Source organism: Macrobrachium rosenbergii, chromosome 56 (assembly GCF_040412425.1).
Source record: "Macrobrachium rosenbergii isolate ZJJX-2024 chromosome 56, ASM4041242v1, whole genome shotgun sequence".
Classification (NCBI taxonomy): Eukaryota; Metazoa; Arthropoda; class Malacostraca; order Decapoda; family Palaemonidae; genus Macrobrachium; species Macrobrachium rosenbergii.
Genome location: NC_089796.1, coordinates 20242168 through 20267645, shown reverse-complemented (window position 1 = coordinate 20267645; position 25478 = coordinate 20242168). Strand labels below are relative to the sequence as shown.

The window sequence follows — 25478 nt, the reverse complement described above, 5'->3', positions numbered from 1 at the left end:
GCATTCACATTAGGCAATTTCTGCAAAACAGCCCATAACACTAACATTGTATAGCATCTCGCGTCTAGAAAAAAGCTCTTACACATCACAGAACACATCCTTAACGCCAAGTTTTAGTTTCTGTCAAGAACAACTTAAGACCTACAATACCATGTTATTACACAAGCTGATATAAAGCATATCGAGAAAATCAAAGAGCATGTGCCAGTACGTACAATGTTAAGTACAATATTACAAAGTGTGTTGGTACGTTCAAGGATAATACTGTCTAGAAAATAGCACTTTCAAGAACCATTGTAAATCAACAGATACACTATACCACCAATACGAACCATAAAGGTACTTTAAATATAGTGCTACTCACAAACCTTAGGGACGAATGAATAGTGCCTTGACCAGTGCAGTACAGTAAGACTTGCAAAATTGTTTCAAACAAAACTGTTAGATATAAAATAACTTTAAACTTATTTCTCATGGCGGTTTCCAGTTAACACGTGTATTATGGATACACATTTTAAAAACAAAACATTTTACAGTAATCTCATTTTCGCAATAACCACCATAGAGACTAGGTACGGCTAAACGGAGTTCCTCAATTTGTAATGTAAACAGCCACTGAAACCGAACTTTGGATAACCACAGTACTCAATAGGTCAATTAAAAGATATTACATAAAAATAAAGTTTAATTTAAAGGGAGTTTTTAAAAACAGGACTTTAATACAAAGCCTTTGGTAAATTTCATAAAACCGCTGACACTGAAGGCAGGGTGAACACCATCACACGCTCTTCACAGGTACTGAAATTAAAATAGTACTAATAATATACGGTTTTACACTAGACTGTATAAAACACTTACTCTTAAATCTAGTCATTTATTCCTGTCAATAAGAACAGGAAAGTTTTTTCAAAACCTTGCTTTGACAGTCACTATTTATTCATATAATGGTTCTTATAAGACTCAGTACATTAATAGATACTTACTCTTGCCGTCATTTGTGTAAATGGCATAACTGTTCTAGCAGGCTGTACAACTTGCATGGTCGGAAACTGCGAGACCACTGGAACTGCCTGTACCGGAATCTGTGCTGCAGTAGGCATGGACTGAATAGCTAAGGGTTGTTGCTGCATTACTGCCTGGGGAATCACCATCTGAGCCGCGGAAGTCATACCAGGCTGATGCGTGTAAGTTGGTTGAGGGGAAACCATTTGTGGTTGCATCATAGCAGGTTGTGTTAGATAACTAGGCGACTGCATTACTGGCTGGGGTGCCATTGGTTGCGGAACCATCGTAGACTGAAGAGGTTGTTGCATTCCATACTGAGGTTGTGGTACCTAAAACCAAATTCAGTAAACCAAATATTACTCGGGGACTTCAGGTCATAGGAAACAAACTTCCCAAAGAGAAAATGCACTGGATACAATGAGAAATCCAGTACAGGAAAAGCAGATTTGCTAGTTTTCCGAGACTTAAAACCTGATAACGCAGATTTAAAATAAATTAAGTTTTTGAATACTATTTGCCTCATCTTTATCTTCATGACAACTTATAAAAACTAAACTGCCAGTTTTATGGAGATCCTATTACAGAAGGTCTGTCCTCACCTGTGGTGCCTCATACGCAAGTGGTGGTGCAGATGGCACATATGTCTGAGGAGCATTGTAATCTGCAAGCAGAACAAACATATTATACAAAATAGTTTATAAGGATCTACCAACAACTGATCCACAATCTCGGTTTACAAAAGTAACTAGAGACTTACACTAAACCTTACAGAAGTTTGAGAATAAAAAAATCGACAGTAACGGAAGGATAATGCAAGATTATTTACGAAGACTAATTTCTGCAAAACATACAATTCGCTGCAGTGGAACGAATCTAACATGACACGAAAACACCATTGTACAAAGGCGAAAGAGTAAGAACAATAGTTACATAATTTGAGTAAACTTGATTAAAAGAACTTAAGAATTTAGACTCTCGTACTTACAAGCCATTTCTTAATTTTGATAATTTTACTCGGTATGAAAACACTACACTCCCTCCTTCCCTTAAAGTCAGCCTCTAATGACAAACCGGGAACGGAATTGAACAGAAGAGTTCTTCCAAAAATCGCAATTTTTACTTCAACACCACATACTACGATTGCAGAAAGAGCACCGTTATTGGACTTGCTGGTCACTTCAAAACAGTAACGTGACTGGTATTCCATTTCAAAACAAGGATTCTTCAGGCTCAAATAACCCAGGGATGCGGAGGGGACGCCATCTATTGAATGCTTTTACAAGGTTGTGAGCTTTGGGTCCTTGCAATTACAAAGCATAATGAAACTCTTATTTATTTCCCTACTAGCTTGATAAAGTTCATTTTATTTTTCCTTTTCCTATCTGTCCCGATAACGATAATCTAGATGCGTTGATCGTCATTATAGGAGGGCTCACAAAAATTAATAAGGGGGATAATAAAATATATTTCCAGAAAAATAATCTATCGACGGAAGATAAACTGGCAGTTTATATAGGATATGGATTATGCCTACATCTGTGAATAAATAAATAACTATTTCTTGAGATCCCTTAAAAATATTAATTATCAAATACATATATATATATATATATATATATATATAAATGGATAGATGAGTACTTCCAAAGTATTAACTAAAATATAATTCCTTAAACCAATTCAGCAGAATTCAATCCATTGTAAGTATCGTCATAATTAACTGCCAGTTTTTCCTAAAGAGACAACAAGCACGTACGTATACATAGTAATGGCCAAATGTCGCTTTACTTCACCCTTTTCTAAAAGTTTGGATTGGCTTTTTAGCTAAACCCTCGAAATCTAGAGGAAATGAGTTAAGAAATTTATATACTGTGCTATAATTCAATATTCGCTATGGACCATCATACCTCATGGGCAAAATATATAAATCATCTTAACTGCAATAAGTTGTATTTCCACAGAGATCTTTCATATTCACAATTGATCCCTGATGCCCTATGCCTGCCGAGATCAACCAGATTCGCTGAACAGAGATAGGCCTATTCAATTGGAAGTGAAATAAAAAAAAAGATGAATATTTGAAAACTCTCACGTACTCTAAAAAAAAAAAGGCTACTGGCAAACTGCATGTGGTTACATATGCACTTCAGTTACGGAATCCTGCTAGACCAAGAACATCATCACGGGAAAAAATCTTTTTCTGATTTTTTTCTGTTCTAGGCATTTCTCCGTTCTAGCCGAGACTGTTTTATATCTTTTGCATAGTCCTGTAAGCTTCACTCTTCATATAAGAGTACACTTAGCCATAAACACCTTGGAATAAGGACGAGATATGAGACTAATTACTACAGTCAAATAACTAGTTAATTCGAAGATAACTGCTATTTGTAGGTCTAAGTGAGGCTAGGTACCACTTCCAGATGTCGTCATTAAAGTATAATATTATAGATTCTATTTCATATATCCTTGATGAAAAAATATACTTGTTGCCCAATACCCATTAACGTGACAGTAACCACGTTGTGGATCTGCACAAAATCCAAAAATAGGTTTTTGTAAGGTATTGCAAAAATACATGCCTGTAATTCAGTTTCTATGAAATGGAAATATAAATGATTTAAGACTGCATTTCAGTAACTGTAAAAATAATCGAGCAGTTAATTTATTTATGTATTTATTTGTTTCTTTATTTATTTATCTTACATGGCTTTGACAATTTTCCAGGAACTGTATGTGCTGATTTTCAACTAATTATTTTTTGTAACCAAGAATTGTAGTCTTAGGAATGCCTACCACTTCAGGAAATAATTAAAAGATTGACATTTTTGCTGTTGTTGTACGAAAATTGCTCATTTGATTTTTTCCATCTGAGGCAGTAGGAAAACAATTCTTCGTCATTATTTCCAGCAGCTTTCCTAATACAGGTGTACAATGTTTTTCCAGGAGTAGAGGACACAGGTCATCGATTTTTTCCCAGAATATGCAAAACTAATGTGTAGGTCTTCCAAGGGTATAGTTATATATTTTTTTCTTCTATACAAATCATTAGTAGGTTTTAGGCCAAGTAGTAGTATGCCATTGCTGGAACATTCTTGTGAGTTAGAATCAAATTTTCTAGGTTGTCACAATAGCTGCCCCGAATAGTGGCGAGAGAGTATTCATTTACCATAGTATAGCAAATAACTCAGTAGTGGTTAGGTCTAGTGCAGATGGCAAACTTGAAAAAAAAGTTGTGAAAACTATAGCAAACGAGTCTGTAAATTTTATAAACTGGACGCCTTCTAGGACAGACAGTATAATATTGTCTTGCACCTTCACTTTTCTCGTTTGTTTTCTAACGGAGGTCTTTCGATAAACAGACTTTTCCAAGACGTTAACCATATGGCTTACCCTAGAAGTGAGCTCCTTGAATTTAACTCCTGCCCTCCCACCAACCACCACCACCGGAGTAGAAAAACTTTTAAAGCTGGTGTGACCGGCTGCTTCCCTAGTTAACCCTACACATTTGTACTACTACGTTTACTCCGAAGACGCCTTTCAAACCCCCAAGGAGGCGTCAAGGTCGCCGTGGCTTGATTCAGACCAGTTCGCAGACCTCTTTAACTACTTTAATATCACTTATGAGGATATCGACCTTTATTAAGTTACAGTGGTTACACTTTGCTGGTTTCCATGATCAGTTGTATCCATTATAATTCTCAATAATCGGTTATAATTCCAGGTAAGTGATTACAAAAGATTATTCGTAGTATAAATATAAAATCTATGTTAAAGACACGTGTATTTCAACGTACCTAAGACAATACACAATATTTATGGGTTTATTTTCCTATAAAGGTATGATGAAAAGAAAAAAGGTAGCTTCTTGAACATACTGTAGGTGAAAAAAAGGAAACTCATTTATTTCATTCCTGGTTTGTTTCATAAGGAAAAAAAGTTTCTTTCATTATTCATGCCTATTTTTAATTACTGACATCATTGGGTCATAAGTGATTTTTTTCCCTTATTATTAATGCTTACTACACTGGAAACATAACAGTACTTTTACTAGTATAACCGTGTAATATCTATTTTTAAGTAAAAGTAATCGATAAGGGCCACAAAAGTGATCGGAATAATCGATGACTGACATGATGGTACCCTCCCAGCCCCTTCACAAATTCGTACACAAACCAAACCCCTAATAGGAAGAGCATACAAGAAGACTGCAAATTTAAAAAGGAACTAAAGACTCTCCTATTCTGCAGGAGCTACGATACCGACGAGAAAGCACTGAAAGACAATTATAAAATATAAGAACCACCTTATTTTGAAAACGTGCATGGGCCCGCCAGAGAGGGAATTACCCCTGTGGAGGGCTGTACATAAAACCAAACCAAGTGAACCAAGTAAGGCACGTGGCTGAGCCCCCTCATTGTTAGTTCTTCATTGGATGGGTCGATATCGCACTCAGCTAGCACTCTCCTGGGCCCGCGTTCGATTCTCCTACCGGCCAATGAAGAATTAGAGGAATTTATTTCTGGTGACAGAAATTCATTTCTCGCTATAATGTAAGTTCGGATTCCACAATAAAACTGTAGGTCCGTTGCTAGGTAACCAATTGGTTCTTGTACGAAAAATAAGTCTAATCCTTCAGGGCCAGCCCTAGGAGAGCTGTTAATCAGCTCAGTGGTCTGGTTAAACTAAGGTATACTTAACTTTCTTCCCCTCATTGTTAGTCCAGAAAATTCTTTACAATTCTAATTTTAGGCCAAAGTAGCTGGTTCTTCTGGCATTCCGTTATAGTACTGACACACTAAAATATTGCATTAAGTTCAGAATGTCCTATAACACAACGAGACAGCGATTACGTAATCAGGCCAAATTAGAGTAGTACTAACTTCTTTTCTCTTTCTGTCCATCTCGAACTGGTTTTGTTTTTTTATTAAGTGACTGATATAATCGTTGTAATGCTAACAGTATGGTCTCGTCTTGCTTGTTTGTCCGAACGTGTCCTATTTTTGGAAACAAAGGCTCTCTCTCATTAGCGCTACTCCTCTTCTTAATAAAACACCCGTTTTGATTTCTCAGCGCTTGCCACGTTATTTTTCAATCTGCTAGAAAGGGAAGACATTTAAGCTATAATCTGATCAGTGCCCTGATATTTCAAGGCCCATCTCCCAACGAAGTCTTTGTTGCTGGAGATTAAGCTGGCCTTACGCCAAGCATTCAGGGGCGTCATTTAGGGGGGCTGGGTGGCAACTGCCTCCCAAGACTCAAGATGACCCCCCCAAGCCTCAACTTGGCCCCCTTCACCCCACCAAGCCCCAAGAAGTAACAGCAGCTGGTTTTCCATTATTCCTACCGAAATTCAAATGTGTCATCACATTAAGTTATATCTTTCTACCTATCTATTTTATGTGCTTCAAAAAGCACATAAAATAGCTCAAAAAAAAAAAACCCAGGTGATTAGGCTTGCTTCGCTCGCCAAACCGCCTTTGTCCCCCCATCAAATATCTGAAATGACGCCCCTGCGGGCATAGGCTTTTCTGGCGTAGCTCATAACAATCATTTTTGTGTATATCAAGTGTAGATCACACATTCCTCTTACTGGATGCTAATTCTTCAGAAAGGCTCTTAAAATGTTTCCATAGTCCACTTAAACATTTTTGGCAATCATTTCGGTAATTCCTGTAGTTAAACACTTCTAGACTAAGTATCAGCTGCTTCAACAGAACCTTTATCATCAAGCCTTAGTTTAAAGTACATCCTTATAAGAGAATTTCGAGGACGAAATAACTTTTAAAGCGAGCCAAACGCAAAGCCTTGAAAGTTATCTAAACAATAATGGAACTATTGTCCAAACATTACATCTTGAACACAGCAAGTTCCAAGTTATTGGTCCAAATGCTCAAGTCAAATTGCTCAATCATGCTAGCCTTCAGCGACAGATATAGTTCAAACGTTATTTGTGGCATTCCAGGTATCAAATTTTTAAAACAAATTCGGGTCATCTGATGTATACAGAGTCCATCTCCCTTTATAGAAGAGGCTGATCTGTTCTTTGGTACAGTACTTAACTATAAAAGTTAGAGTGGAAGCTTGTGGGCGTGCATGTGTGTATCTGTTTGCTGATTATTGGGTTCCAAGTGTTTTTAAAGCTGATTGTCCACTCCTCTTTCAAGTAGTAAATTTCGTCAAGGACATCACAGTATTGTTCCAAGTCTTAAAATGTCTAATAACCGAAACTGATCAAACCTCACAGCTACATTTAGGATAATGAAACAAAATTAAAACAAAATCTTTATATATTTTAAAGATTGTCTTTAAAAAATTCAAAATGTCAGTGTTACCATATTCATAGAAGCTATGTTGTACTACATACAAAATATCAAGAATTCCCATCTTGCCTTACTTGTATCCTATGCCTCATAACAGACTTACAGTAGTAGTAACGGGAGATTTTTCAGCTGTAACTGACGCTAAGGTTGAGAAAACTGGTTGCATTATAGGTTATATTGCAGAAGAGTGCGCAACTGGTGCCACTGGTTGTACAGTACACCAGTTATTGCACTGGAATGAACAGAAAAAGTAGGCAGACACTGAGCCAGGTGCATTTGCTGATTGGAATAAGTAGGCCGATGCTGGGCAGGATACGAAGACTGAGTTAGGTAAGCAGACTTTTAAGGAGCCGCATATGAAGGTTCATGAATAATCATAGTAAGTAGACTGATACTGACCAAGATAATAGCCAGTGTATATAAACTGGTGCTGAACAGAATACTGAGCAGGGCAAGTTGATTGATACTTATCATGGTATGTAGATGATTTGAGCAAGATGATTGATGCTGAACAAGACAATGAAAAAGGCAAGTAGGTTTGTACAGGAGAGGTTCTGAGATATCCCGCAAACATAGCACTGCCTTAGCTTTAGAGAAGCCCTCTGAAGGCAGCACACCAGAGAACTTCTCCCAACATTCGAGACACTTTTTGCATGATTAAAATGTGAACAACATAACCAACTTTCATTCTCACAGAATTATGTAGTTATGGAGAAACTGTAGTGAAGTCTCCCAGGAACCAACTATGCTACAGGTATGGGATCTTTTATTGTGTCCTGCATTTAAACTATTTCTCAAAATTAACTCAAAAATGGCACAATCAATGAATTATTTTTTCGTTTGCTCCCAAAGCCCAGGCCTGAAAGAAAAAAGGGGAAAAAGGACGTGAGCGACTGATTTGCCACTCTGAGATACGAGGAGGCACGGTCTGAATACTACAATTCTTTAACACATTATCAACACTAAACGGATGGTACACTGATTAAACTTTATGCTTTTGTAAATGTAGGGTACATTCATTTAAATATAAAAACACTGTTAAGTAAATCGGTGGATTCTTTCTACAGTTGAATATTGTACAACTTTTAAAAGCTGTTTTAGATACCTTGCAGCCCTGTTTTACATAGTAGCTTGCCCCCAAAATGATCACAAATTATCCGGTGTTTGATGATGAAGTCGAATTCACGTATATTGTGTGACACCACGTTCACGAACACGAGAATCCAGTTGTACCATCAAAATAGAAAAAAAATAGAGGCTACGTGATTCTCCGTAAGGCATCAGTTTGTTGAAAGATTTGCTAGAAAACAATTGTGTCGCCCAACAGTAGATTTTAAAATATATTTAAGGGAAAACAGAGTCATATTTCTAGGAGAAGGACTCACTCGGAAGATTTGCGCTTCAGTGCGGTGTAAAAATGAAGGAAGATTAACTGAATATATAGTTAGATAGTTAAGAGAGAGAAGAGCATCCCACGCCATCAGATAACGTATCGGACAGAATGATTAATTAACCTCAGCTTGCAGCCTCACTATGTTAAATCCAATAGACAGAATCGCCCATGACTGTAATACAGTTGTAGTGCTACTGATATCCACTTTCTTCTAGATTAATATTGACACCTGACCAAAGGGGCATGTGTTAAAATCCAGTTTGCCGACATTAGTGACTAACGTATTTTAACTTTATATTTATTAAGGCCTAGAGAATACAAGGTCTACCCATCCGCGACCCAAAATAAGACCTTTTCCGCTCAGCTTAGGTCGTGACGTCAGCTCCTCCCGTCTTTGGCCGCTCCCAAATCTGGACCGTGGGCAGCAAGAATAAACATGCGGGCCATTTGTTTACAAACTCTTGCAGTGTAGAGATCAGCAAGAAATCCCTCCGCATTATTTTTCAGTTTTACATAGCTATCATCGTAGATTTAAAAATATCAATTCCGATTTCCTGAGGGTACAAGCAAACTCATTTCTCTAGCTGACAAGTTGTTTGAGAGAAAACCCTCCAGAAATGCCTATGGACTTGATTTAATATCTCAAAATAAAGTAATAGATGAAGCAGTTGAGGTATTTTCACCAGTGACAGTGTCTGGGAACAAAGGACTTAATTCTTTTCAAAGGGGATTGATAATATCCTACAAGTCTTTATGTAAGCTGTTTGAAATAGTGAAGTTAAAATATAATATCTCATATATATTGATTCACAGATTAAACCAAGATGGACTAGAGCATTTTTTTTGCATGTTTGCGGCAAATGACAGGGTGTTATCAGCACCCATCGACAGTTGCCGTCAAATATCGCATTATCATCATAATTCAGTCTACATTGCCAATTATCATTATCTAAAGGGTTTCATACGTTAAGAGGCTACAGCTTCTCTTCCATTCCTTAAGAATTTATAAACAAAAAACTGTTTCTTTGATAATTATTACAAACTTCGACTATGATAGATAAGAACAATATTAAAACTTTACAACTCTAACTAGAACCTCGTTTAATAAGGAGGAGAATACCCAAGAAAAGACTCCAGACAATTGCTTGGACTTGAGAGCGCCATCTTTTGGACATTTTTAATATTACTAACATTTGCTATTATTATTATTATTATTATTATTATTATTATTATTATTATTATTATTATTAGAGGCAATTAACGTGCTAAGTAAGGTTTAGTGGAATATGATGCTTAAATGTGACAAACAGCATAAAGGCAAAACGAAAACAACTGCAGTAGTGTCATACGAACGTACAGGTGTAATTTCCTTTTCATACCATTTGAACAGCCATGTTTTATCTATGGAATATTAGTACAGACGTACGTAAAAGCACCTATATCTCTTCTCTGAGAACTCATATTGCTTTTCTGCCTCCTGTAGGAAATTTCTTACAAATAATAGAAAGGCTTTCTTGATCACCGTTCTCCGGTGTGAACGCTAATGAATGTCAGCATTACAGCCATTGCAAACCCGACACGACTTGAGTTAAGTAGCCTACACACTGGTGTCTCCATTATTATTATTATTATTATTATTATTATTATTATTATTATTATTATTATTATTATTATTATTATTTAGCTTTTTCCTCTCACAGAAAATTGCCTCAGAGAAAAGACAAGATAAGGGCCACTGCAGCTTTCATACTTTATTTACTGTATATATGGAGGATGAACATACTATGTAGAAAGCAGGAGGCCCATCAGCAGTGCGTCTGTTATTATTATTATTATTATTATTATTATTATTATTATTATTATTATTATTATTATTATTATTATTACTGAGGGCGGGTGGACGTCATACCAACCTAAGAATGAGGACAATCTCATTTTTGACGTTTAAAGTGATATCTAGAGGAGGAGCCGTAGTATGTCCTTGAAAAATGGTTTCCTCGGCTGCCCTCCTTCAGGAAGTCTTGGGTTCATTGCTTACTCGTACTGTCCATTCATGGTCTGATATTCCTCTCGAACTCCCTGTCTGAGAGCTCGTTGTTCACGAGTATGTGGGTTGTCCCAATGGGGTTGTCCTGCTAATGTCGTCCATGGTTTGTGCCCAGTGTGGGCAACGGTACGTGTCCGTCACGTTCTTTTTAAAGATTTTTGGGCGTTCGCTCTGCCCGTCCAGGCGTGGGCGGGGAATGATGGGTTTGTTATAGAATGTAATGTATCCTTGGCGGGCCCTGGGCTTAATTACGTTGGTCTCGGTCTAGGTCACCTGTGCGCCGAGGAAGGAAAGCTCAAAAAGCCATTTTCAAGAGCGTAATGCACCAACAACACCGAAGGGGCGAGAGAGCACTTGAGAAAATTAGTGAGGAGAGCGTCTCTTCTGCATCTACAAATGAAAACATTTTCCTTATTATATATATTATATAATAATGGTCGCACGGCTGACCTCCTCAAGAATCGTTCAGCCCCTCCTCCAGATACTTGGAAGAGGCGGAGTGTCGTCTACGGTTTTAAAAGCCAAGCAGGTTTAGTGACGACCGGCATCTCCAAACGACAGTCTTGTCACTTACACTTAGAGTATAAGGGCCAGTTTGTAATCATTATAGAATGGCGCACCAAAGTATTCCCGGTTACCCCACTCGGTTACAGTCGCAGGAAATCATGGATGCTGCCCCCAGCCGCCGCAGACTACTATGACAGAAACATTAAAAATCCAACAACTCCATCCTTCGATGAACATGAAGAAGAAAAACGCTCCCTGTACCATAAACATACGAATCTACCTTGAAACGCCGAGAGCCAACCCGACGACATTGGCCGCGGTTTCGTTCCACCAGAGATGCAGAAGCATCACCTTTCCATGGTTCCCTACGACATCTAAAACGCACAGAAAGTTATTTAGAGAGGAAACGGAACAAAAAATAATGAAAATGAATACAAGAATGATATTAATAATACAACGAAACCATCAACTTCTGCAAAAATTTCAAAATCCAGAAAACCCCTACAATAATTAAGCGAAAATACGAAGTAGCGCAAAAACGCATTTTGTCACATTAAGCCGTGGCAGATTTTGAAACATAAGCGGTTCCTTGTTTATGACAAAATAAAAAATACACACATACACACACGCTCGCACAGACACACACGCACACACAAACACAAAATCCACAAAACTCTACGCATACAAACTACATGTTTCGGGATCTGTTGTTCCGATGACATTAAAGTGAAGTAGATATTTCCTGTAATCTGACGAGCATCTTCTATATGATTTTATTGATTTTGTGCTGGCGATAAGAAACGAACGTTGTTATCACGCACTCTCTCTCTCTCTACACACACACACACACACACATTTATATATATATATATATATATATATATATATATATATATATATATATATATATATATATATATATATATATATGTATATATATAGTTATATGACCAGTAACTTAGGATTAGAAAACTGCAATAGGAAGTTGGTATTTGTTGATATCATCACTCTTTTTAACCTGTTTCTAATGCCTAATTTTTTTTTCAGAATCCTGTATTATGACAACCAGGTTTTTAAAAAAATCAGAAAGAACAGAGCTTGCACTTTTGTACGTAAAAGACGGCTTCACGTCACGTTCTTGAGTGGGAAGAATCCCAACCGAACACAAATTCGCTACTGAACCATTAGCAAAGCATTCTGTCGTTTACGAAAACGGAAAACATTTGTAATCGACCATGCAGTGGACTTTCGTGAACAAGTCCACGAAAGTCAGTAAGGAAATTAACGCAGTTGGTCGCGTTCTCTCCGTCAGTCATACTTATTTGTAGAAAATCAATTTATATCAGGTAGGCTACTACACGGTAATCACTGAGATTGTCTTGTGAATTATCGACAGATGCTTATTCGGCACAGGGACTCTGGAGATCTTAATATCGAGTTCAGTGATGAAGCAGTTTTTCACCTAAGCGATTCAGTCAACGGACTTGCTCCTCAATAATGGTCCAGTGCAAATCCTCACTGGGTTAAGGAAGGGTACGTGCAATATTGCCCAAGAGTTATGGTGTGGAAATCTATTTGGGGAGACGTAGTGACAGGCCCATACATTTCCCCCTTGACACGGTAAAATAGTGTATCCTACCTTCAGGCTACATATATATTAACCAATTTCCTCATGGCGAGATTGGATGGCGTGCTATTAGAAAAACTGGAGAGATATGTGGTTGCAGCATGATGGGACTCGGTCCCTTTTCGCAGTGGCTGTTCGTGAATCTTTAAATATAACGTTTCCAGGAAAAGGACTGGACGAAGTGACCAGCTGGTTGGCCACCTAGTTCCGCAAAACTGACTCACAGGAATTATTTCTTACGGCAAGACCTGTCATCAGTTGCATGTGATGGCAGACCAAAAATTATTCAGATTCTGAAGCATTTAGAACGAGTTCTAATATGCTTACAGTGCGCAAAGGTCTTGTGTGAGAATGGTTACAGAGTGACTGAAAGATGATAGTTTTCAATTAACTTCTGGATGATTAAATCACTCGGTTTCTTAATTACGTATCAGTATAAAAGATTTTATGTTCCACTAGAAATTACCACCTGGAATAAACATTTCACTTACATATTTGTTCATGCATATACATACATACATACATACATACATACATACATACATACATACATACATACATCTACTCACACACACATAATATATATATATGAACTGATTTATATAGAAATTCATGTTTGAGATGTGACAGAAAATCTGCTAGTTATTGTATGTCTGTGATCAACGAGTAACGAACAGATATTGCTGATTCGTCGAACGCCATACGATCGTTGGGGTTTGGCGTGGGTAATTCAAATGAGTGCCATACATCGATATTGGTTCCTTTCGATTATAAGGGACCAATCAGCTGAGGTCTATGACCTAAGCAAGTTCAGTATGAAAAGTTAAAGGTCAGTAAGGGTTTAGCGGTCGACGGGTTAGGAAGCGTGTCTGAAAGACAGTGACTGGCGCGTGTCACCTCAGAGTACCTTCCGACTATAATGGCGCAATTAAGTAGCATAATATTAGCAACAGGGCCCTGTGTAACTATTAAGGAAAATACACATGTGTTAATTGCATCTTATGCGTTTTATTTGTACTGGTAGAACGTATATATGACCGAAAATCAGGTCATATTATCACCTTTTCTGCAGGAAGTAGTTCAAATAGCGTGTTTTTGTGGCTGTGAAAGCTCGTCTGCATTCTAAGGTCATATGAATTCATATGAGTCTATTATCAAGGAACAGGAATGGAGGCGTCAGTATGTCATGAGATTTCATATCAGTGCAAGATCACTTGTTTTTCCCTGTTTGCCTCAGCGTTTATTTTTATTTTTTTATCAACCTCTTTCGACGGAACAAACAGCTGAAGTTCATGTAGCTTCATAAAACACGCATGTGTATATGCATACATGTGCACATAGTCATTTTCTCTCCTTTAATCCATACCCTGCTAGACAAAACGTAATACTAAGAGTTATTGATTATTCTCTGTGTTTTTGAGTAATAAACAGAATGTATTTTGTTCGAAATATTTCATGCTTCAATGCATATTATTATTATTATTATTATTATTATTATTATTATTATTATTATTATTATTATTATTATTATTATTATTATTATTATAAATCTGACAAATAAATGCACACATACTTAGACTTCACAAATAAGAAAATGAAGGCAAAGGTGAGTGGTGGTTTAAGGCAACCTTCCTGCCTCTCCTAATTAATCTGATTCTACTCAGCAGGACGCGAAATGGGAATTTTATTCATCACAGCCAAGTGCAGGTGTATAATAATTCTTGAAATCTTCCAGCCCAAGAAATAAGCCATATCTTCTTTTCGAAGTTAAGCACCTCTCCTTTTGTATTATTTTGTTGGTCGGGAACTCAGTAAGGCGTAGGTTGCCCCTCAAACTCTGCATTTCTGCATTTTAACACCTGATAATCGTTGCAGATGGCTTACGTAGGCATTATTAAACATCATCTGACCTTAGCAAAGCAGCTGTGGGTCACGATCTCTACAAAATGAGTTTAAGGCCGTCCGTTGTTGATACGTATTTCTTCAAGTTTGTGAAGCCTTCGGTGTTGTTCTTCTTATAATAGTATGTTATATCTATTAAATCTCTTTATAGCTGAATCACGTTTAACATATTTTTGAATATTACATAGCCAATCGTTTTCGGGGAGCAAAAATTTATGTTTATGAGTGATCCTGAATTTTATAGTGTCCCATGAAGAATTTTCGTTTTCTTCGCGGGTACTGCCCTCTGCTAGCGCCGCGCCGAACTAGGACGGCTCTGTCCCTGACGTCACAGAATTAGTTTGATGAGTGGCAGTGAAGAGGAAGGTTGTGTTGCATGGCGAGGCAGTGATTTTTAGTAAAATTCCACTCTGACGTTGTTAGTGCAAAGGATAGTTATTCCGGAAATAAGATAAACGTGGAGGCTGTACCTGAAGACCAGGATTTGTGGTGAGGTAAGTAAGAATCATCGCGCTGGGCCTTTTGAGAACAAATTAAAATCGGGTGCGGTTCTCTTAGCACTCCTCATATCCCCCTCTCCTTCCTCCAGTCTCTCTCTCTCTCTCTCTCTCTCTCTCTCTCTCTCTCTCTCTCTCTCTCTCTCTCTCTCTCTCTCTCTCCATATCCAAACATACCCATAAATCCCTTATCGAGGGACGTGGAAAAGAGCCGGTATTCGAGTTTGTTTTTTGTCATAATCCCGCGAACATGAGCCAGGTCGTGTATTGGGCAAGTGTCAGTGGATCTAATCTTTAAAGGCATCAAAATGGTGTTAAAAGGCATTAAGGCATTTTAACGTTGTCCAGAATCCGTGATGATACAGGGATTTAGTTTGGGAGTAGGTGTAAATGCATATAATGATTTTTTCGGTAACACAACAGTGATAATCTCGTATGGCTTATCTGACCAGACCAGTCGTAATTTTCCTCTTTCACTTGGAAGTTGCACAATGTTTTCCTTGTACACCGGCAGTTTTGTTGTACGTTACCTGTGTGTGTATTTCATCGTATCGAGTATTGATCAAGAGTCCCGTTTCTGTAAAATGAACATCGCCGAGTGTAATAACCCGAGTGAAACGTTCTCACGTATCGGGTGGGGGGATTAGGTAATCTCACCTCACCTCCTTTATAAATCCCAGACGGGGAGATTGGACGTGGGGAGTGGGGTGGGAACTGCAACCGCCGAGGGTAATCCCTCCATGTTCCCACGCTGGCGGTGGTACCTTTTGTATTAATCCAGCCAGGCTGTGATGCTCCCCACATCATCCAGACAGCACCACATCTCGGTAACCAGCGTGCTCTTTTGACCAATTAAAACCACCGGAATTAGGTTCAGTACTGTAATGATGCATCCCGGGTTTGCTACCACCAAATTATATATGGTTAGCGTAAATTAGAGTAGAGTATGGTATTGTATGTAGGTAGGAATGTTGATACTGAGGTCGGTGAACGATAGCTGTTACATTTTTGAACGTTGGTCATTATCAATGTTTAGCGGAAACTCCTCAGGTGACCGGAAATGAAGACAAGAAAATATTTGGACGGTTGTTGATGCATTCATTTCAAATTAATAGTTTTTTTCAAGTTATTTTGGGGTATGCGGGAGAGACATGGCACAAGGTTATATATTCCACCGTTCTGTAAGGCCATGGTGTTACGCGGTGATGCTTGGTAAGGTAGCATAACACCTAAATATCATGGTGGTATACAACACGAAACCTACATATTTAATAGGTTAGTTTTGAATTTTACAATTTCCATAGAATAACACCCAGCCAGAATCGACTTTGTATTTAACCTTGTGATGGTTTCTTCAAGCCTCCCCATCCTGCGACCACTGCTACCGCCATCGTTGCTTCATAGCACAACGTACGCTTCTTCACGCCCTTTGTAGATCGAGCCGGCTTCGGCTGTCCCTGCTTAGGAAAAGGTAACTTTAATCTTGCAGCTTTCGAACGAACGGTGGTTTAGCGAAACGGAGTTCACTGTGATGTGGACCTTTTTTTTTCCTAATTGTTATTCAGGTTAGGTTTTGTTCAATATTCTCTCTCTCTCTCTCTCTCTCTCTCTCTCTCTCTCTCCTCTCTCTCTCTCTCTCTCTCTCTCTCTCTCTGTGTGTTATGTGTGTGTGTGTGTGTGTGTGTGTGAAAGCATACATTTGAAAGTAATTCCATTGATCATTTGTCATGCCCAAACCAAGCGTATGATCATCGCATTAAAGCAGTATTCACACGCTAGCTCTTCATTAGCAACGTTGATTATAGCCTACATGGACACGTTTGGTCGACGCTTCTTGTTTTTTATTGGTAGAAACCGAGCGTTTGGAAACGATCCCTGCAGGAAATTCATATCAACTTCATAAACTTATTATTAATGCTGGGATTAGCAACATTTTCCGGAAGATATGATAAAAACTTGGCTTTGTAAGCACGTTGTAATGGCAGTTGCATTACAAGTAAACTTTAAACCTTAATTTAAATTGGATTGTTAGCTACGTGGGTTAGCTGCTCGTCTTTTCTTGCAAAGCGTTTAAAACTTAAATAATTCGCAGTGTTTCTGTTAAGAATATAGTTATTAATATAGGTTATCAGTGCTTTCACGCAAGATATTACCTGTTTTTGTTTGAACGCACAGGCGCTTTACGTCAGTTATTAATATTGCTATGATTTTTACTTTGCAAGATGCTTAACAACAGTAGGAATATGAATCAAGCACCTAACAGCATACTGTTGTTAGTACGTGCGCATTTTGATTGATGTTTTTTGTAATAATTAAATACATGAGCTTGTATATGTTAAAACAAAATCGCTCAAGCCTCTTCCTGCGTCTGACAGCATCCAAATCCACTTGTGCATCCGACTGGTACAATTATGGAATCCATTCCCTTGTCCACCGGCACTGACACGCCATGGCCTTACCGGATCTCAGTAGAACGTTGGAAATACCCTTTAGATAATTTCAATTGTTGTCGGCCCTGGCCGTTGCATCCTGTCTCGCGTTGAGATGCAGTCAGTGCCTATGCTTACCAAGATGAGGCAAGGAGTTTGAAAGAAACGCAGAGAGGCTGTCTGTGTATTTTAGTCATTTGATCGTCTCCGCGGCCTTGCTATTTCATGGATAATGTACACTTTTTAAAAAGTGTCCATGTTTGTCGAAGAATCCTAAGGGTATATATTGTCATCAATGTTATCATCCACGTATCTCCGGTGCTGAAGAAAGATTGTGCCATTCGTTTCATTAAAATAATGTTATGGCGATTATTGAAGGTTTCAAGTGTAAATACTCGTATGTATAGACGATGTAAAGGTTCAGATAGATTGAGTTTATTTTCCTTTTTCTGGGTTATTTTTCTGACATTATTATTATTATTATTATTATTATTATTATTATTATTATTATTATTATTACAGAGTACCTTGAACAGCCCCCAGCATTGTATAAAATGACATGAAATTAAGGTAAAATTATGTAAGTCTTATTAGGGTACATTAGCATAATATTGATGGAGAGTAAGCTTTAGTATTCATATTCATATGCTAATTGGGTCCCAGATGTTTTGTAGTGGAGTAGTACAGTATAGGCTATGTGACACAGTCTTCATTTTACGGTCATTAAATAATCACTGAATCACCGTGATACTTTATCGTCGTTGTATATTGTTTTCGTTGATTTATTTCTCGGTGCCATGTATGTACGTTAATTTATAAGGTCCCCGTAGGGGAATAGTGCCGTCAGTGCATCTCACGCAGTGCACTGTAGGCATTAGCCTACTTAAGGTTATTTGCTGCGTCCCTTCGGCCCCAAGCTGCAACCTCTTTCATTTCTTTTACTATACCTTCGCTCATATTCTCTCTCTTCCATCTTGCTGTCCACCCTCTCCTAACAATTGTTTCATAGTGCAGCTGCGAGGTCTTCCTCGCCTATATACGTTTCAAACCTTTCTACTCTCAATTTCCCTTTCAGCCCTGAATGACCTTTGGCCTAAATTCTGTTTTCCATTTCATTCTTAATTTATAAGATACATTGGTTAATTTGTTATGTTTCTTATATTGTACTGCATATCACATAGATCGACATTACAGTGCTTACTGATTTGCTTAGATGGGTTGCCGCCAGTGAAATTCCGGCAGTAACCGTCAACTAGGCTATACCGTTGTTCTCTAGGTGTGTGAAGTTTAGCGCTTTTGTCTGGATTGTTTTTGGATGGGTGACCGTCAGTAAATGATACACAAGCGCTTTGAGATGTAGAGAAATGGGAACGAGGCTAGCAACCATATCTATCCTTAGTTAAAAATACAAAGCTTAGCAGCTTGCAAGGTACCTTGGGAGCCCGGGATAAGTAGCACCAGGTCCAGCAGTCAGTTTCCGCTCTCTCTCTCTCTTTCTCACTCTCTCAGAGCTAACCATATTGAGGTCCATGGTTGTCAGATTCTCAGATATTGCAGTCCCGATTTCGAAGAGCGTAGGCGTTCTTCCCAGGGCGCAGAAGTATGAGTCTTTCCTGAGGCGAAATGGAGACTGATTTTTCAGTTGAGGAATCTCGTCAGGCTGCTCTCTGCCTGTGGTCTCTGGGAAGGAGGAGACTACTGGTTTTATGACTGTTGTTGTTGTTGGCGTTGTTTTGTTGCTATTTGAAATTGGGTGTTTATTCGTCATCATTGTCATTTATATTTAAATCAGTTATTTCTGTATTTTGTTTGTTGCTTTGCGAAAGTGAACGGGGAACTGCAGTATTGATCTCCAGTTTTATTATTATTAGTGTACCCGTACCTTTAGGAAAGACGGTTATGAGTGAGAGAATCAGGGCAGCTTGGGACGTCCCATTAACCAAGGCACCTTCATTCTTTATTATTAAGCAAAAAATATAATATAAGGCCAGTGATTGGTGAGCCTGGCCCAGGATGCACGGCAGAATACACTGCCCGTTGACTTTCGTCGTACAACAAAACTTACAGGGATACAAAATGCTTTCTGTTGTATGATTATTATACATCCGCCTGAAAGGCAGAGTAATTACCAGTATTTAGAATTCTCATTTATTTATAATATATAATGTGTACCTGATTAAAATTAATGCTACACCCAGCTTCAGTCGTCAGAAGGAGAATAATTTGGATTTAGAAAGGAAGTGTTGTCATGATAACGGACTAGAAACAGTTAACACTCAAGTTCATCCTGTAAATTTAAAATAACGGACGCTGGCGTGGATTTTTTTTATTGGGTATCCCTCCTTTATATTGTTAAAAGCGTTGATCTGTTACCGAGTTGGCGACAGAAAGAATGATAAGCAAGTTATCTTGATATAGGCCTGTATTATAGTTATCGTTTATCGATTTTGTCTGGTTGAAAGTTGAAATTGTACCTTTTCATTTCTCTCTCTCTCTCTCTCTCTCTCTCTCTCTCTCTCTCTCTCTCTCTCTCTCTCTCTCTCCCCTTGTATAAGTATTTAGAGTTTATTCGTCTCACCATAATCTTCGTATTGCTGCGTCATCATCATCATTATCATTCCACGTCAAGAAGATTCTCCCGGTTTAGATTTCCATTTTTGTCGCGTCTCGGGTCCCGAGGGATTTCCTCAATTTGTCGTTGATGGCAAGCCACTTGATCCGAGGTGTTCGTGCGGAGGGGACGCGTGTTCGTTCGTTTGCTTCGTGTAAATTTGTCGTGATTTATTGGTTTGTACTTGTAGATGTGCACTGATGTGCTTCTGGTTATTTAATTTGTTTGTTGATGTATGGCTAATTATTGTATATATATGTGCATTTTGTGTTTAATTGTATATTTGTCTCTGTTTATGTATGTGCAAATTTGGCTATTTCACTTAATTTTAGTGTTGATCTCTAATTTATGGCCCCTACTCCAAACTGATACTTTGTGGTAGCCCGTATCATTGAAAGGAACATATATTGAAATAGTCTGACATGCGTGCAAAAAACAAAAAAAAAAAATGTAAAAAATTTAAAAACTTAACTGCCCATCAATGAAGTAGACGCGCACTGTCAACTTATCTCTGTAATCTCAGTACTTCGCACATCATCACGGGTGGAGCTTTCCCCGAGGCTAGCAGTCTCTCTCTCTCTCTCTCTCTCTCTCTCTCTCTCTCTCTCTCTCTCTCTCTCTCTCTAGGTATTACCAGGCTAGGCATGTAGACTTCAACGGTATCTTGTATGCTTCATGAGAGAGAGGCAATAGAATGGAACAAGAGGGCATTTAATAACTTTACTCACTTTTTTTTCAAATGGATATTTAGTCATTAAAATAATCTACTTAGGTTTCGCTATGTAAACAGAATTGGTCACTATTACCTTTTAAACATTTATAATAGGCTCCTAGCTCCGACCAAGAAGGCTTGTGCACTGTATACCATGGATCGATTTTTTGGTATAATACAGAGACGAGTCTTGGTTTATTACTTTCTAAAATGCTATGGTTTATTCAGTCGCGATGCGAGGGGTGCTATCTTTTCAGACTCTGCTACCATTGTCACAGAACCGTATTAAAGCCATGAAGCCACGCCCTTAACCCATAACCAAGGAAGCTGATTGGTTAATTGTTCGATGTTCGTATCGGTTATTCATTTGTTCACAGTAAGTGCGTTCATAGTTTTTAATCAGACCGGTTCCTCCGTATAATAATGTTAAAACTCTGGAGCATAAAAATATAACAAGTTATGGCATTAGCCCTCTCGAGAGGATTTTGAAATTGTTAAATATGGTTATTACAAAAGGTCGAAGTCAAGGACAGCATCGTTTTCGAAAGGAGTCCATTCGTTCTCTCACTTTATGGCAGCATTTGAAAACTAATCACTAATAAATGACACGAAACATAGAATGCAAGTTGCATTGGAAGCTACTCTACTCTGTGATTTATATCGTCCAAGTCGCCATCCGGCAAACTTAAGAAACTGATAATAACACGGCCTTGTGTCTACAGATGAGCCTTTATTCATACAGTGTTAGGCTGAGTGTAGAATCAACGAAATCTCTCTCTCTCTCTCTCTCTCTCTCTCTCTCTCTCTCTCTCTCTCTCTCTCTCTCTCTCTCACCCTTTGTTCCCAAGCGAAAAACTAACACCATCGGGTGGTAATGTCAGTAAAACCAAGTAAAAATACCAGGCCGGAAGACCAAAGTAATAAAGCCACTTACATTTATGAATAGAATTTCATTGTTACATCGCTAACTGTAATAGTCCTTATTATATTTCTCTATTATATAATGCACAGTTCTTGAGTGTAGTTTTCTGCATATAGATTTTCCTTGTGTAATAATGAAATAGTTATTTTTTGCCGCAAACACTACTCAGACTTGGAGTGTAGGTCTTTCGATTGATGAACATTGTAAGGGGAGCCACGTTTCGGTGATATTGTGTTGTTTGGACCGGAGGAGGAAGTTGTACCTAATTTTTACAAAAATTCACTGGAAAAGTTTTGTTATTTTTGTGTGTAAGAGAGAGAGAGGAAGTAACATTGTGTTATTCCTGGACGGACTATGTTTTTAGAAAAGTTGCTCACTTCATCAGTTTTGTTCTTTAATAATATAGTCTCTCCACGACGAATGGTGGAAATTATAGAGACTTATCAGTTTCATAATTTTGTGTTCCAAATTTTAATGTTAAACAGAACAGGCGTGATTATAAAATATAACTCATTATTATAAGTAACTGAACAGCGACACGAACTTCAAATGAAGCAATCACGTATCTGAAGGCGATGTCACAAGAGCACGTTTTCCGGCATCCTTTAGCATCTTACCGACAAATTTTCTGCCAAGTAGCAGATACCATTTTTCACTTTTGTGTACAAACAGGACTGCTTATATTCGTTACAGTGATGGCATGCAACAAGAACATAGGCAAATAGATTTCTGTCACCAGTTCAGGCTAATTTATGAGGCTAGTTCGTGGGATTAAATCAAGCAGTTATTGGCTACATGGTCCAAATTTAGTGGCAAGGTACCGAGAGATGCCGGGAAACGTGGATTCTTACAGGCCCCTGGACGCTGTGTCTGAGCCGTGTAACAAGATGACTGTGTGTGTGTGTTCTCTTGATCTTCATTTGGATGTCAGCGGATCGCAATTAATAATATTCGAAAAAATGTTCGGACTGACTTGAAACCTGTATTTTCCCGCCATGTGGGAGGTAGGGGTGTGAAATGTGTTGTCAGTAATGAGCTTTGTGGCTACGTTTCTGTGGTTGTAATTATGTAGGCCGATAATTTTTTATTGCACATTTTTATTGGCATGGAGGCGTTGGGCACTTGAACGTTAAAAGAAAAAAAGGGGGTCTGGATGCCTCCCCCTCTCTCTCTCTCTCTCTCTCTCTCTCTCTCTCTCTCTCTCTCTCTGGTTGAAGTTTCCTATTTGTATGCATAGTGGGATGATGGCGAGTAATATCCGCGATTTAATGCGAATTGGTTTCTGTTTTATAACCACCCGGCTTCTTTAACAGTTATAATCTCTCTCTCTCTCTCTCTCTCTCTCTCTCTCTCTCTCTCCGGTTTACGATTCATTGCCGTTGAAAACAGCAGATTGTGATACAAGATAACCCGCAGCGAATTTTTCGAAAATGCGGTGAGTCTCTGATGCGGTTTCACCTAACATTATGGACGTTGTATTCTAATTTTACTTGTTTTTAAATTTTATTTTATCAAGATGTAGACAGCGTTCTTGCATAGTTTCGAGTCTCTCTCTCTCTCTCATAATTATTCTGTTATTGTAAATAGGGTTTATGGGATAAAGTGTAGTAACCCAGCTGCACTTAGAGCATCTTTGGATAATTAGGGAGAAACCCACGCTCATTAGTCTAGTTCCCACGGCCAGTAGTTCCTGCGTAGGTAAACAGACCTAACGAGGAATGGGTAATGAGCGTATCGATGTAGACCTAGCCATAGGGGAATGGCGTCCATCCCTAGACTAACTCTTTTGACGTAACTTCACCTTCCCGCAAGTGATCTCCATCCATTAGCCTATTTATAATGAGAAAAAGAGATAAAATATTATTTTAAACTGGATTTGTCTGAGACCTAAAGTTACACATTCGAAACTGGGAAAGTCTGTCCCGTCCCCTGTATTCCTCAAATAATTGAAATTTTTCAAGATTAGTTTTTGCATTTAATCTTGTCTGTATTTGTCTCTAGCAAATTAAAAGCATATAGCCGACTGTAACCTGAAGAGTTTTCAGAGCATATACAGATGATGTATAAACAACCATCAGCGTAGTTAACATACACAGCCCCTTCATTATACGTTTTCCTCATTATCTTGCATTCGAGTTTATTCACGAGTGACGGATGACAGAGGGATCCAGCCCGCAGAACAATCTCATTTGCCATGCCACAAACATCCCTTTTAACGGCGCGAAGCTCAACCCGGAGTGAACCACCGGCATTGTGATCGTTATGGGTGAAGAGGCACGTCCACCGGAGGCTAGTTGACCACAATGCGCCTTGTCCGTATCTTAGCTTGTAACAATAGACCGATAGTAGTTTGTTGTTCACAGACGTTCTGATTTGTCTAACGTTGTATGTGTTTATTCTCCCTAGATCGTGTGTGCGTACTTTGTAGGCTGTACATTACCACTTGACTCGGCCAAGGCTCCATGCATGTTTGCAGCCTATGTATAGTAGTTTTGTATTCTGTGAAATTTAATGTGGGTGTCTGTGGCAATTAATAATCACTATTTGTTATTGGTATTTAACTTATTTGGCGTTTGTTTGTAGCTCGTTATATGTTTGTGTTGCATTTAGTTACTATGATACAGTATGCTCGATCTTGATGTCTTTGGTTTAGCGGAAATCCGCTTTTATGTCATGAGCAGGTTCTTAGGCCTTACTCGATTATGTGTACAGATAATTTTCCATCATCACTGTATATAGGTTAATCGGGCCAAGACATCTTTGCCATTGTTGTAAAGAAAATCTGTTATAGTCACACATTCTGAAGTTCTGATTTTAGTTCTTTGTGCTGGCATTTTTTTTTATTTCACTGTTTATATATTTATATATATATATATATATATATATATATATATATATAAAAAATAAAGTGCTTCAACTAAAAACAAATCAGAACTTCAGAATGTGTGACTATAACAGATTTTGACACAAAAAGACAAAATGAGTTGATATAATATATATATATATATATATATATATATATATATATATATATATATATATATATATATATATATCAAATTGTCCACCTTCACTTTCCTTTTTAGGCTATTTCTTAAAGTTTGACTTCCTCCCTCCTGTCATTTGAGATTTTAACCTTTGATAGTCTTCGGATGGCTTAGCTCGTAATATTCTTTTCAGGAATTCAGAAGTTTTAATGATCCTCTCGAGTCCTGAGCTAAGGAAATTATCTCTCTCTCTCTCTCTCTCTCTCTCTCTCTCTATAGGCGATGGTATAAGCAGTCAAACTTTGTTTACGGAAGTAAAAATGTACACATGTATAGTACGTTCTTTATTGTTATACGGACATGAATCGTAGTATGACAAAGTAGCCGGGCCTATATCTAAAAGATTTTATCGAATTTGCAGTAAATCTGACGAGATGGCAGGATAGTTAGACTTTATTCCTTAAGGGAAACCACGAAAGTTCCATATTTAGATAAGATGTTGATGAAAGGGAGAGGGCA

General features: G+C 38.1%; 2 protein-coding genes across 2 annotated transcripts in view; one reads left to right on the top strand and one right to left on the bottom strand.

Moving 5' to 3' along the window:
• Window positions 1–672: 672 nt before the first annotated feature.
• LOC136836727 (cell division protein ZipA-like) lies at window positions 673–2202 on the bottom strand. Its single transcript, XM_067101247.1, has 4 exons — window positions 1991–2202; window positions 1605–1666; window positions 984–1334; window positions 673–798 (listed from the first exon to the last, which is right to left on the bottom strand). The coding sequence occupies exons 1-4, from the start codon at window positions 1995–1997 to the stop codon at window positions 790–792; spliced, it is 429 nt and encodes a 142-aa protein (XP_066957348.1). The 5' UTR covers window positions 1998–2202; the 3' UTR covers window positions 673–789.
• A 12937-nt stretch (window positions 2203–15139) lies between these two features.
• krz (beta-arrestin protein kurtz) overlaps window positions 15140–25478 on the top strand; it is a 242100-nt gene continuing 231761 nt past the window's right edge. The window contains exon 1 of the mRNA XM_067099997.1: window positions 15140–15295. The gene's annotated coding sequence lies outside the window, so the exon portion shown is untranslated. The remainder of the gene's footprint in view (window positions 15296–25478) is intronic.

Bases quoted from the DNA above. Each gene is read 5' to 3' on its own strand.
- LOC136836727 (XM_067101247.1), bottom strand. The intron at 1,335-1,604 runs GTGAGGACAGAC...ATTTGGTTTTAG, and splicing joins TTGCGTATGAGGCACCACAG to GTACCACAACCTCAGTATGG.